General features: G+C 34.2%; 1 protein-coding gene and 1 long non-coding RNA gene across 2 annotated transcripts; both read right to left on the reverse strand.

Annotated features, from left to right (window-relative positions):
* Positions 1 to 1418: 1418 nt before the first annotated feature.
* Positions 1419 to 1877, reverse strand: LOC126716108 (uncharacterized). The gene is made up of 2 exons (XR_007652008.1): positions 1633 to 1877; positions 1419 to 1539 (listed from the first exon to the last, which is right to left on the reverse strand). It is a non-coding gene; the product is annotated as an uncharacterized LOC126716108 (long non-coding RNA).
* Positions 1878 to 2916: 1039 nt separating this feature from the next.
* Positions 2917 to 13796, reverse strand: LOC126716106 (methionine S-methyltransferase). Its single transcript, XM_050417109.1, has 12 exons — positions 13376 to 13796; positions 10921 to 11114; positions 10417 to 10623; positions 10224 to 10319; positions 9250 to 9438; positions 8984 to 9172; positions 8650 to 8886; positions 8305 to 8439; positions 5821 to 6141; positions 5459 to 5638; positions 3740 to 4708; positions 2917 to 3527 (listed from the first exon to the last, which is right to left on the reverse strand). Exons 1-12 carry the CDS (start codon positions 13599 to 13601, stop codon positions 3195 to 3197), a joined length of 3276 nt encoding a protein of 1091 aa, XP_050273066.1. The 5' UTR covers positions 13602 to 13796; the 3' UTR covers positions 2917 to 3194.
* Between the last annotated feature and the right edge of the window lie 639 nt (positions 13797 to 14435).

Genomic DNA, 14435 nt, shown 5'->3' on the forward strand with positions numbered 1-14435 from the left:
TGGGATAAGGAGAAATGGTCGGAGTTTAAGTTTCTAGGAGGGAACTTGACACATATATATATTTAAACTAGTCGCTAACCCGTGTGATGCACGGGAAAGCTATTAATAACTTAATATGAAAAAAAAAAATATATATATATATATATATATATTTATATCATGGTATAAATTATATACCAAACCAATAAAATCTATCATTTACAAAGTAATAAAATCTATCACATACAATGAGATATCATGAGATCATATTTAGAAAATATATAACTGATATAAGTACACTCCAATATAATTAATTACACGAATATAGTTAATTCCATACTCATTCAATCAAATATCTTTCATAAATTACATTAATTGTTCTTGATGTCCAAGATGTATCTAAATTTTAACATTGCCAGTAAACAAAGATGCTAGACCTCAATGGGATTAAAAAGGCAACATAATGCCAATTTACACAATTTCTGAAATCATTATTTCCACTATTGAGAGAGAGAGAGAGAGAAAGGTGACTGTTGTGTTGCATCTCTTAAGAAGAATCTACCCTGTACATTTTTTTTTATATGTAATCGACAAATAACAAAATAGATGTACCACATTTAGAGTATGCACATTTCTGAGATTAAAAGTAAAGGAAAATAAGAAAATAAACCCCCCTAAAGTTTTTTGCTCTCCCTCTTGATATTGACTTTTCCAACATCTTCCAAAATCAAATTTATGTACTCCTCCCTATAAGGCATAAAAATTAATATTTGACCAAATTTACATGTATTTTAAAAACAAGTACATGGAAGCAAAACACAATTAGTGAAAACAGAAAATGCTCTAAACCACAAACTATATTTTTGAAACCGGTTTGAATTTCAAATAAGTAATTACAAAAGCATCAGTATGTAGCTTTTCAATTTTACCTTCATGACTCTTTTACAATTTTTTGCTATATATATAACCAAACTTTGTCATTTATAACATATCATTGATATACGGTTTACTAAATACTCTTCTTAATAGGAATTGTTAGTCATGTCATCTAGCTAAAACTTCCATTTAAATTATCATCTCCAATCACCCTTTGAAATCTCATGGTTGCCTTTGCTTCTTGCCTAGTAGGACAGCACAAATTTATTATCCCACCTGCATCCATATTAAAACACACAGTAAACAAAAGCAAACATACAAAACATATTTAACAACAAAAAACGAAACCCTAAATCATATTTAACATCCCAAATTATAGAACAAAATAAAAACTTACCGGTAATGTTTGCGGAGAGAATCTGGTCAGATGGTAAAGTCTCAAAATCAAAAATTTTCTGCCACTAAAGGAGTGGGTGGCTGGCGCCTGCGGACTATAGTTTAGGGGTTTGAAGGTAGAGAAGGGACAAAGATTGAAGGTAGAGAAGGGACAAAGATTGGACTATAGTTTACGATTTGAGCTTTGTTTTTTAAGGGCTGAAATTTTTGGGTTTTTTTTTTTTCCTTTTTGATAATGCCGGTTGTCTCTACACCCAATCATCCCCTAACAAATCCTTGGCTTCTGACCTGAAAACAGATATTAAAGAAGCACCAATATTCACAGGCAAGATAATCATTCAAGATTTAAAAAAGAATTCTGATAATATGTACACGACATACCTGCGCATAGATCTGACCATATAATGAATATTATTCATGAGACATAAATGGGTCAAAGTAGGATCTTTATACTGCTTAGCTTTTCCATCCAAATTGGTTTGAAGAGCCTACATTATTCTTATTGTTATTGAGGCCAATTGCGAACCCGTTTCATCTTTGTTATCAAATTCTATAAAAAGCTGCTTCACGGTTGATTGATAGCTGTAAGCTTTGAGCTTTGTTTTTTAAGGGCTGAAATTTTTGGGTGTTTTTTTTTTTCCTTTTTGATAATGCCGGTATTTTTTTTAGTCTTAAAAAGTTTTTTTTTTTTTTTTTTTCCTTTTTGATAATGCTGGTTTGAAATTTTTGGGTGTTTTTTTTTTTTTTTTTTTCCTTTTTGATAATGCCGGTTTGAAATTTTTGGGTGTTTTTTTTTTTCCTTTTTGATAATGCCAGTTTTTTTTTTAGTCTTAAAAAGTTTTTTTTTTTTTTTAATACTGTGCTGACGTGGAAAATTGTGAGAACTTCAAAAGTTTCGGTTTTATATATATATATATATATATATATATATATATATATATATATATATAGATTAGGTTAGAATAGAATTTCTATCTTCTATTAAAAAATAAAAAATAAAAGCTTTAATTTATTACCATAATTGTTTAGTTACAGGTTGTCCAATATATGGCATCTTACGTGATAAAGAAAAAAAGTCACTTCAATATTTATTTGACTGTATTCTAGTTTGCAAACTAATTCATCAAATTGATTACATATAAAATAATGAGGGTAAATTATACTTTTTATTTTTTTTTTAGGTTTAGGAGAATGATATTGAACCCCTAATATGAAGGGGAAAAAAAACGCCTCTTGATTAGATTTTTTATTTATTTTTAATTTACTCCTTTCTGATAATATTAGAAATAGAATATTTTTTTTCTTTTTTAAATCTCTTTACCAAATCTTAACCATGAACATAACTAATCGAATTTAGGATAAGAAGACAATTTGACCTTGCTATGATTGCTGCTGTCTCATCATCAACCTTAAGAAAAAACACTTATTAAGCCAATTATTAGAATCGTTTAACTTCAGCCATTTGAAATGCTTTTCATCAATTAAACACCTATTAAGGTTTTAAATTTCAATTTTAACCATGTATATGGCAGCTGTACAATATATGGGCACTAACATGCATCATTAAACTCAGCATCCACATAATGAAACCAAAGGCAAAAATATATATATATATATCTATATATACTGAGAAAACTTACATGTATTATAAATGGTTTTCACATATTGCAGGGAAACTGAGAAGATTGGTATTATAAAGCCACATCAGTCAATCAAATAAGAACAAGATTGACTGGTATAATTTTCATATAGACAGAAAAATTTAGTTGAAGCCAAGTCAACGAAATAATGCTTGACCTGAGCTCTGCAGCACTTACAATAAACCCAATTGGAGCTGGCTTGAGGAAAGAAAGCTCAACTTAAGTTCTGTGGAATTGGAACTGACAACAAGATTGGTTTATTTTATGATGCTTAATTTGTGAAAACAATTAACTTGGAGACTATCAAAGTGATTTAGGCACTGATTCTTTGAATTTGATAATGCAATCCAATGCCCGTTCAAATTCGCTTTCTTCTAAAGCAATTGTGAACCTGCAATAGCCAGGAATCCCAGTCCATGAGCTGCTGTTGATGCATAAACCAGTGGCTTTGAAGATGGCTTCCCTGATATTTATGTCATCAAGCTTGACTTCATAAGTTGCATCATTTTCTGTGCTTCCTCCGTCTTTAGGCAAATTCTTGAGCTTAGCAATCTTGTTGAGATAGGCAGAGGGCTTGGCCACCATGGAAACACCAGCGCAGGATTCAAGAACATCCCACCCACAGTTTTCAAGTGTCTATAGCATTTACATGATGAGAAAGGAAGTTAAGACAAAAAGTGTTAAGGGAAAAAAAGAAAAAAAAAAACGAAAAAGTGGAGGAGTACAAAAACAATTAGTTTGAATTTAGCTCTCTGTTTGGCATTAGGAACAATACTCAGAAAAGTTTTTTTTTTTTTTTTTTTTTTTTTTTAAAAGACAGGAAAGTTTTTAGCACGAAAGATAATTACCTCTTTTAATCGTTTAGATCTACTTCTCAAATTCCTTATCTGTTCAGCAACACCATCCAATACGTCTCCTGATTTCCGCTCTCCCAAACCCAACAGTTTCTTTATAGCATATTTAACCGTACTATGAGGTTTGCTTAATCCAGGGAAATTATGAAATGCATCAACCAAGAGAGTTTGGTTTAGAACAAGGAACCCAAATTTGAGTGCTCCAGTCAGCATCTTAAGAGACAGTCCTCCAAGCAGAGAGACACCAAAAGAGGGATTTGCAGAAGAAGTAAGCTTTGACAAGCTTCCATCCAAATCCCAGCCACCCCAACTTTCAGAGTCAAATTCCAAACCCGAAAATGAAGTATCAATTACAACTCTTGCCCCGAATTTAGCACAAGTAGATAAAACATTTCCTATCTCTTTGTCGTTATAAAGCAAGCCAGTTGGGTTGACTGTTGGACCAGAAATGTATACCCATGGCTTATTTACAGTATCAAGTACTTCAGAAAGTATCTTCTCTGTCAGCTTAAATCCATCTTCACATTTAGTAGGTATATTTACAATGTTTGCTTTTAAAAATTTGGCAGCAGAAACATAGTTTCCATTCGAGCCTGCTGGGAAGCATAAAGTTCCACCTTCTTGAATACAGCAGAGGACCACCTTATTAAACAGAGCTAGTGAGCTGTCAGCAAATACAAATTCTGTGCTGCTATCAGTTGGAAACCCATAATTTCTCTTGATAAAATGTTTGATGCTAGAGGTGACATCTATTTCTGAATCAGCCATGTTTTGTCTTGCAAAACTTTCGAAGATCGCAGCCTTTACAGCAGATGGTATGGGCAAAAAGCTTTGATCGACATCCATGTGAATCAGGGCCGTGTCCTCTGCCTCATTGATTGACAACTCTGAGTTATTTAAGACTGAGATAGCTGAACTGGCAAATCCAATCATCTCGACCGAGTCGCATTTTTTACTTTCCCTCTGAAGGACATGCATCAAACATCATTTTGATGAGCAAACTTGCCTCCAGTGAATACAAAATGCACATCTATTGAGCATTTAAAGTAGCAAATCAAGACAACCATGTGACCTACTTCAACGTGACATTTATAGCACTTAAGTTAAAGTGAGGAGTGCAAAATGAGAAACTCCCAAAAGGCCACCTGTTATAGTACTACCCTTCTCAAGCATGTCTAATTGTGGAGTTCTGAACATTCAGAGAACATTAAAAGAATTAATTAAATTAAAGAAAGATCACATCCTAAAGGGGGAAAGTGATTGCTTTTCTAGTGGTGAATCCTGAGTCTCCGGAGGATTTCATGTTCAAGGCTCCCAAGTAGTCAGGGAAAAAATAAGATAAGCTCTAGAGATCATGGTAGCCTTAGATAATGAAATGATGCACATGAATCAAAATTTCCTGCTATGTCTTTTTCTGGAGGGAGGTGAGTGCTGCAATCAAGGGCTTTTTTAATAACTCTTCACTGGATTATTTTTTTTCACCATAAAATAATTGAATGTATCATTTCTTTAATCCTTTTTTATCATAAAAAGAATATTTCCTATTTCGCCTGTTAAACTTATTACATGCCACATTATATGATTAAATTTCCAGATAATCTTCATGCCATGAATGGAAGAGCTACTTCATCAAAGACTATGTTTTCACAAAATAACATATTCAAGTGCATTTAATGGGAAGGATCTTAGGAAGTAATTTAATGACTAACAAACCTCAACAGATGGACGTCGGTCAGCAAGTTGAAAAGATAGAAGCTCGTGGAAAAGACAACCGTAATAATATTGATTAATTGGTGCAGTGATCCCCTCTAGTAGTTCTACAGTCTTGGACAATGCCTTGAAGATGGCCTCTTCTTCCGAAATGATGAAAGCTACTTCCAGATCTGAATAAACCTGGTAAAAGGTGATTTGACTACCATTAATTAAAAGAAAGAACAATAATCTAACAATAAGATGATAAGATTGAATCTGAAGTTCAATAATATGGCTTGTTAGCTTGATTAGATACTTATTAACCTTCATATATGTAAGCTAGACTAAGTTATTCAATGGATTATATGAAAAGAGAAAAATACCTGATTTTTTACTAGGCCACAGATAATTGCTGCATGTGAGGGTAGACGAGTTCTTGCAAGATATTTGAGGACACCACTGGAACCTGGGAGGCTGGATAGCTCAAAATTATCAGATATGTCTAAGAAAAGACGACATCCAATTTCTCTCGTAATACTTAAAAGGTGCTCAAATGCTGAACTGGTAACGGCCTCAAAATGAGCTATCCCAGTGACCACCACCTGTGGTTTTAACTTCTTAATCACCTCTATCATCAAATCTGATTGACGTGGTGCTTCAATGACTGTAAGTATATCCTGTGAAGGGTTATCACTTCCTGTATTCTACCATAAAGAAATACATAGAGTTACTAACATCCCTCAATTGAAGTACTCAACAACAAAACACCAAATGGTGTTTTGACATCCATATACACTTATACAGTAAATTGTCTATTCTATTTTGACGCATCTGGAGGCACGAGTCATTAAAGAACCAGAAATGACATCATTAAAAAACATGGAGAGACCAAATAATTTTTTCTATCCTTGAAAATCTACAAACTTGTCCAAATTTATTGTAACAAATAAAGTCTTTTTAGGTTATAAAAGAAAATATGCATTTATGTGTAATGCAAGATGCAGGGAATGAATTGACTTCATGTCAATTACATGTCACTACACCATGGTAAACATGCTGGCAATATCTATGTCCACAGAGCGGATGCTCTTTACGAGCATATTTATTCCAAAATGCCAAAGGGTGAGGGGGTTGATAGTTTGTTTCAGAAGTTAACCCGAATGGGGTTTTTGATGTGCGCTCGTTCTATAATTCTTTATCTGCTCCTCCTACCATTCCTTTCCCCTGGAAGTGTATTTGGAGTGTTAAGGTACCTAGAAGAGTTTCTTTCTTTTTATGGACAAAAACTTGGGATAGTATTCTTAGTATTGATAACCTTGTAAAAAGGAACCTGCCTTTAGTTAATTGGTGTTGTTTGTGCTGCTGTGATGGAGAAACAGTGGATCATCTTTTACTTCATTGAAAGTTCACACATGCCTTATGGAGTGAAGTTTTTTTTTATGTTTGGTATACAATGGGTGATGCCAAGGACGGTTGTTTCTCTTCTTTGTGCATGGGAGAATTATTTGGGGATACACTTTTCTTCGGTCTGGAATATGGTGCCAGCCTGTTTGATGTGGCTAATTTGGAGGGAATGAAACACCTGCACTTTTGAGGATGTTGAGAAATTTATTGATCTTTTGAAGTCTTTGCTAGTTGGGACATTGTTTGAGTGGTCTCGTATTTGGGGTTTTATGCAATGTATTTCCGTATTTGACTTCCTGCAATCTGTTTCTGTTTCTCTGTGATTTTTTTTTTTTTTTTTTTTTTTGTTGAATCAAGTACAGTCTATTCATCATCGTGAACATGATGTACTTTTTTATTAATGAAAATATCTATTATCTATCAAAAAGAAACTTGACAAAGTCCAAACTGAATGAAAGATGACATATACTGATAAATGTGTCAAATACATATATGTACGTGTAAAAAATAATAAATGAGTATGGTTTTACATAATTATTTGAGTCCATTGTCTTGAATATAATTATCAACATTAGACAAGAACCATGAGATATAATAAGAAACAACTAGAATTGATGACAACAATGTTTAGCTCTATACAAACCAAGTTCCAGATAACATAAATCAGTGAATTTTTAGCATAACCAAAAAAATGTTGATGACAACAATGACAATGATGAAGGGTACTATACATTGATTTCTATTCATTAAAAAAAAAAAAAAAAACACTGAATACATCCTGACATTTAAAGCCTTGCATTTTGAGGCTACTAATTTGGAGCAAAAGATCAAATCATTATCAGCTGGTTAGCCATAACTAGAATTTACATAACAACCCCCCTCCCGGCGGCCAACACATAGACTCTTATACTTTGATGCGGGTATTTCTGCATCGTGCACACAAAAATTTGGATGATTTTAAAAGCAACACAGAATATTTTCGCCTGTCCAAAGCCACTTAATTACAGAAGGAAATTAACCTATCCTTGGCACCTGAACACCAGCACCCATACCACCAGCCATGGGCTATTGGTAGCAAGATCTTATAAGTTTTTTACATTGATTGGAGAATATTTCTGTTCATGTGTGCAGGAATGGTTGCAAAATGCTTTCCTTTTTTATAGGAAAGAAAAAAAAATTATTGAGAAAAGTCTACATGCAAAAAGGCACAAAGTAGCCAAAAGAAATACAAAGGAAACCAAAAGATCATGTACAAAAGAGATGAGAATCCATAAACATCGGGAGGAATTCACTAGATGTGAGTCCCCAAGCCCTAGATCAATTAAACAAAGATGTTACGACTTATGAGTGCATAATATTAGATTTTTTATTTATTTTAAAAAGTACATAATACTAGAAACTTTAGCTAGGCTATTAGATAAAATTGAAATTTGAAGTTGAAACATCATCACAAACTAACATACCTCAATTACCAAAGATGTTAGCCATGGCCTAGGTAGATGCCGGGTCAGATGTTCATCAACAACTGCAAGACGGGGTGAGAACAACCTAAGAGCATTCTCAATTGCCACTGCCCTTGAAGGGAAGACAACAATGTTCTGCACAAGAATTGAAGTTAAAAAACAAGTCAGGACTGCAAGTCATAATGAGAGATACTAGCATTTAGAAAAACAGACCGACCAGAAAGGCAAAAGATTATGCTCAGCAACTTTTTTTTAATCTGGAGGCAAGAGGAAGAGAGGGGGGGAGGGGGATTGTGAAAGAAGCAGGATAACTAGAAATTAACAAATATAGTTAAATTTTCTTACATCAGCATTCAGTGGAACATGGTGATATGTTTTTATAAAGCCTGCAATGAGATTACGAAATAGTTTGCTTCCAGCTGGTGGCTCGTATGGGAAAAAGGAATTCTCTTTCAAGATCCTGGCAAGATAAGCTAGGAATGGAATCTTCTCATCAGCAACAGAATCATCTTCAAAAGATAAGTCTAAAGAACTGCTGATATCGTGGAAGCCATTTTTAAGGAACTCAAAAATTGTCTTGACCTGTCAATTAAAATTTTTGTACTTATGGTTGCCCTTTCCCATCAAGTGCAATAAACTTCTACTTTGTAAAAATGCGAACTTAAATCAAAGTGATCACCTGATTTGGTTGACGAAGCTGGCAACTGTAAACTGATAAAGCATGAGAAATACTGCCCCCAGCCTTCCCATAGGCCCATGCTGTTCGAGCACAAATAGGCTGATCTCCAGAAAGCCCCATGAAGAACTCAAAACGGTGTGGACTGTTCTTCTCAATTTCAACCAAGGCTGAAATATCTGTATCAGCAGCCTGTAACAGAGCATTTCAAGGGTAGTGCATTTTGGATGGAAAATAAAATAAAATCCAGTGAAATGGGTTTTGCTTGCCTGAATAACTTTAGTCTGCCAAATCTTGTTAACACAGAAACCACGACGCTCAAACAAGCGTTTACAAACAGCTTGTCCTGGACGGCCTCCCATATTGAAGATTAAAATCCCCAAAGGTTTAATGACAGATATTCCTTCCTCAACTGCCCTTGCAATTAGACCTAATCCAAACTGGTCCTCAACAAAACCCTATATAGAAAATAATATATAAATTATAAAGGTAACAACTACTTAATCAAGGTTATGAATTTTTTCAATCCTCTCCTTTTTTTTTTTTTTGATAAGTGAATAAATTTATTATCATGAAAAAGAAGCAATAAAGTACACAAGAAGTGCAACAAAATTATAGGAAAGTTTTTCAATCCTCTTTTAAACAGGGGGTATCAATAAGATATAGTATTTTATCAGTCATTTTCATGGCTAAGCATGTCTGATTATGGAATCAGTTTGCATGATTAAGAAAGAATATAAAGAAATAGTTTTAATTAAAAAATGATGTTGCAACCATAGCATGTTCGGAGAAGCAATATCCTATGTCAAAAAATTTTCTCTAATTTTTATCCATTCAAGTTCCAACTGCCCTACAATAAAGAACTCAACAATGAAATATTTTCTCGGCTATCAAATGGACCCTGTTCATTTCAAAGAAAATGGAGTGAATCTTATCCAAATCAGGAGCTGTTAGAACTGTTTGTACCTCCCTAGGATTGAAAAGGTGTGAACCACAATAGCATTAAGTACCTAAACAAGACTTACTGCTTTTCAATCAGTGAGTATACCAAACAATTGTGCATCAGATATTTATTTTTAATTCTTAATTTCTCTGCCCATACAACTTTGTTAGCCAAGGACAAATGACTTATAACTACAAGTTTAGGAAGCAATGTGAGATATAACCTTGCAGCATACAATGCTAACTTACGAGCAATTTTCAGGTACACATTAACATTAAAATATTAAAGATCTCTCCCAACCTGAAGTGCACAGTAGTTACTCAATGAATACAGAAATTCCTCACTCGCATTTTCAGTAATCATTTTAGACATTGCATCAGGATTTGGGTTAAGAATCTGCAGGAAGAACACAGATAAGGGCAAACTAGGTAAATTAGCATTCCAATGCCATTGAATGAACCAACTTCATCAAATATAACACCCTAGGCAATACCTGAGGTATGCATCCAACAATTCGTTCAAGTTGAATGCCATTATCTTTACAATAAGAGAGTAGATCAGATTCATGAAACTCCACCCTGTCCAGCAATGTTTTCTTCTCTTCATCATAAACGGGTTGACCTTTCTCATCCAAAGCATTCAAGTATAAGTTTATCCCAGAAACCTTTACTGCTCGAGGATTGATATCAAGGCCATACACCTGTAAAGGTTGTTTAGGCATCACTTAGAGAACACAACAAAATGGTTATATCATATCTAGCAGGCATCTGTAACATTAAAGATGGAAGCAAACTTCAATTGTTACATGCATATCCATGTGCAACTGTGTATAAATACACTTATGTTCATTTAAATAGAGATGAAGTGATATGTTATAAAACACCACACCATGGCCAATTGGCTAATATTTGCAGATATGAAGATGAAATATACAAAGGGGATCAAAGATAAATATGGCATTTCTACAACACAGGATAAAGAACGACAAAGAACCAACCTTTGATGGCAACCACTTCTCAGCAATGGCAATGGATATCCATCCATTTCCACAACCAAGTTCAGCAACTGTCTTGTCCTTGAAGATAGAATCTGGGTGTCGATTCAGTCCTTCATAGAAAGTGAAGGACCAGTCTTCTGGAACAAAAATGCTGGGGATCACCATTGTTGTCAATTTCTTTCTTCCCCGATAGCCTGCATTTGGCCCCCAAGAGAGAGAGAGGGGAAAAAAAGGTGTCAAGAAGCTAAGTCAAGAACCATGCTAAGTCAGTGTATCAGAGGCAATTTTCTTATTGGGAAGTTACACACACCCATGACCTCACACTCCATCCATTCTTGTTGGAGGTGGAAGTTCCATTTGAGCCATAGCTCATTGGCCAGGCATGCTAGATGCAATTGATGACTTGATATTACAAAGGGGTAAAATGAACTATGATTTATGTATAGAGCAAAAAAGGATACAGCACGCCCATGATAAATGTAGTGAAATGTTAAGTCAACATGACTAAGTTAATATACTGTGAAAGAGAAAATCATAATTAATGCAGCTTATCACACAGAGAAATAGCCCATGAGCTAATAAAACAGAGCGAACACAAATTCAGGAGGGTTTTAATGTTTATACATTATCAAATAATTTCTTGAGAGAAATGCAATTCAGCACAAGCTGAAGGTGCTCAAAAGCACAGGACTCTCTTGTATCCCGGCCTAGAAAGTAGAATAATAAAGGGACTTACCTCTACCAAACTAAAGGTGAAACAGAGAATGGCCCATTAAAGAACGAAAGCACGGAATCATCACTGGACTGAAATCTGTTTTGCCGACAGTTTATAAAATACAAGTAAGTAATGTATTCATTAATGTGCAAAAAGGGTGCAACCCCAGTACATTGGAAGTTATTGGCAAGTCACACACGCACACAATAGGTTTTGAACCCATAACCTCACACTCCACCCACTTTTATGGGAGGAGGAAGTGCAACTTGAATAAGAGCTCAGTGGCAAAATCTGTTTTGCTGACTGCAAGTGACTGCTATGAAATATTTTGGAACATGATGGTGACACAATAAGTTCGAGGACAAAATGCTAGTTATACCCTCTAAGTTTTAGATTACTTCTAAATCGGTCCCTTAAATATTGAAAAGTTGAAATTTACACCATTGAGTATCAGAACAATATCAATGTGTCACTTCTGTCAACATCATTAGAATTTTACCGTTAACCTACACAAAATGACATCTTTTTGGGTGGGAAAATATTTAAGTGAGCTAATGGCAAAACTGTGACGAACCATAATGGAAAGGGGCATATTGCTATTGTTGCAATAGTCGATGTGTAAATTGCAAATTTTGGAAGCATGACCGATTTAGAAGCGAGTGCATTTTAACCTATGCTCTGTGTTATCAGACAGGCAAGATGAAAACTTTTCTGCCTAAATTGACTGAGAGATGAGCAGCTTAAAAGACCTGGAGGCAGGAATCACTAGACACATGCTTCTAACCACAAAACATTTGCAGGCAATCAATTTCGATCAATGAAAAAAAAAGAAAATATTTGACATGAATTGATAATTTCACTATTTCAACCGGCTACTACAAGCACAGAATCACATTCTCTCAAATGATTTGAACCGACAATTATACTATTCTTTCATTGTGTTAAAGTTAACTATAGCTTTCTTTTCATCAGTTATTCAGTTATAAGGTTGTGTTCTGTTTGGTTTCTAGGAAAATAAGAAGAAAAGAACGGGGCTTAAAAAAAAATGGCAGAATTCTCTCCAACCCCATGTTGTTTAAATATTTCAATAAGTCATAGTTTAAGTAAGGGTCCGGTTAACAAATCCGTTTTTGTAAAAAAAAAATTTCAATTTTTAATAATTTTTTTTTTTAAAATGGTATATTATTGTGTGCCCCTGGCCACACGTTAGTAAAATGAAGGAGATTCGTTTGGACGAAAACTTTGTGCAAAAAAATATCTTGAGGAAAAGGACAAATTTCAATTATTGGATTACCAGAGACTGACTTCATTTTAGTTATCTTGGGAAACGAACCAACCCCAGATGGTTTCTCTTAAAAAAAAAAAAAATCGAACTTTCACACATAATGGTTGGTCAATGAGAAACCCAAAAGAAGAAAAGAAAATAAACGAAAGTAATGTATGTTCTGAGTAAGTAACCAAAATCAAAGAACTAGTCTTTATGATAAATAAAACTGACCCAAATAAACAAAACATGTCCCGATGTCCATTATGTTCTTTTAGCTCTGTTTTCTTAGTAACCAAACAGAAAAAGGGAAATTGGGTTGCTATAGTATACTGAAGAAAGATGTCCTAGATCCAAAAATGGCAAAAGAAAAAGCAAAGAACATATATATATATATATATATATATATGTTAGCTCTGTTTTCAGAGTAACCAAACAGAAACTGAAAAAAAAAAAAAGGAGAGAAAATGGGTGACCTTGGAATTGGTCGAGGTAGATGTCCTCGATGCGGAAATGGTAAGTGTGGAAGCATTGAAGAGAATCGTCATTGGAAGGAAAGCGTTTCTGGAGATCGGAGAGGAAGATCCGAGCTTGGACACGGGTATTCGGATCCTCGAGACGCTCCAAGACCGATCTGAAGGCTCCGTAGGCAGCGTCTCCGGACTGCGAACACTCCTTCAAGAACTCATCCACCGATCCCATTTCAATGCCGAGAGAGAGAGAGAGAGAGTCTCCCACACCAACACTCTGATAGAGAAAGAGGTCTGGTTTGTGGGCTAATTAATTTGTGTGTTGTGAAATAGTAGTGAGCTTTGACTTTTTCCTTTCCAAGAAAAGAAAGAGAAAGAGAAAGAGAGAGAAACAGAGAGGGTAGCTCTTACTGCTTCCTTGTTTTGGTATCATTCCGTGGTTCTGTATATAGCTTTCAATTTCGGTGTTTTATGGAATTAAAATATTTGTTTGGGATTGACTTTGACTAAGATAAATCAATTATATTATTATTATTTTCTTAAAATTCAAACAATAATCAATATACGTAATATGTTATGTCCACAATATTTTCACAACAAATCATAATCAATAATAAATTTAGAAAAAATTACATTGGTTTAAGAAATATTTTTAAATTTCTTTTATAAAAAATGAGAGAAATAACTTTTTTTAACTGTTTTTTATATTTCTCATGAATTATATAATAACTGTCTTAAAATGGTTCATTAATAAATACCATAAAAATAGGGATTAATCGGACCCACAAATTAAACTCTATACTTTTAATAAATTAGACACTATACTTTAATTTTGTTTGTATTTGGATTTCTTTACCTCTAAAGTAGGGGACGATGATTCTCAAAAAAAAAAAAAAAAAAAAGTCATTCAAGAAATGATTGCTATGGGCACTTTTGCTTTGATATTTAGGAAGGAAAACGTGAAAACTTTGGAAGTCATTCTAAATGACATAATCGATAGCGAAAGGCAAATGGGGAAGAAACTACAACCAATCTCATTGGTTCTTCAACAACGTGTGTTGGTTAA

The sequence above is a fragment of the Quercus robur genome, chromosome 2 (assembly GCF_932294415.1).
Source record: "Quercus robur chromosome 2, dhQueRobu3.1, whole genome shotgun sequence".
NCBI lineage: Eukaryota > Viridiplantae > Streptophyta > Magnoliopsida > Fagales > Fagaceae > Quercus > Quercus robur.

Coding starts and splice junctions, on each gene's coding strand:
- LOC126716106 (XM_050417109.1), bottom strand. CDS start 13,601: ATGGGATCGGTGGATGAGTTCTTGAAGGAGTGTTCGCAGTCCGGAGAC. Junction 11,115..13,375: donor CTACCTCGACCAATTCCAAG/GTCACCCATTTT, acceptor GGCCAAATGCAG/GCTATCGGGGAAGAAAGAAA. Junction 10,320..10,416: donor TTGTTGGATGCATACCTCAG/GTATTGCCTAGG, acceptor TTCTTCCTGCAG/ATTCTTAACCCAAATCCTGA.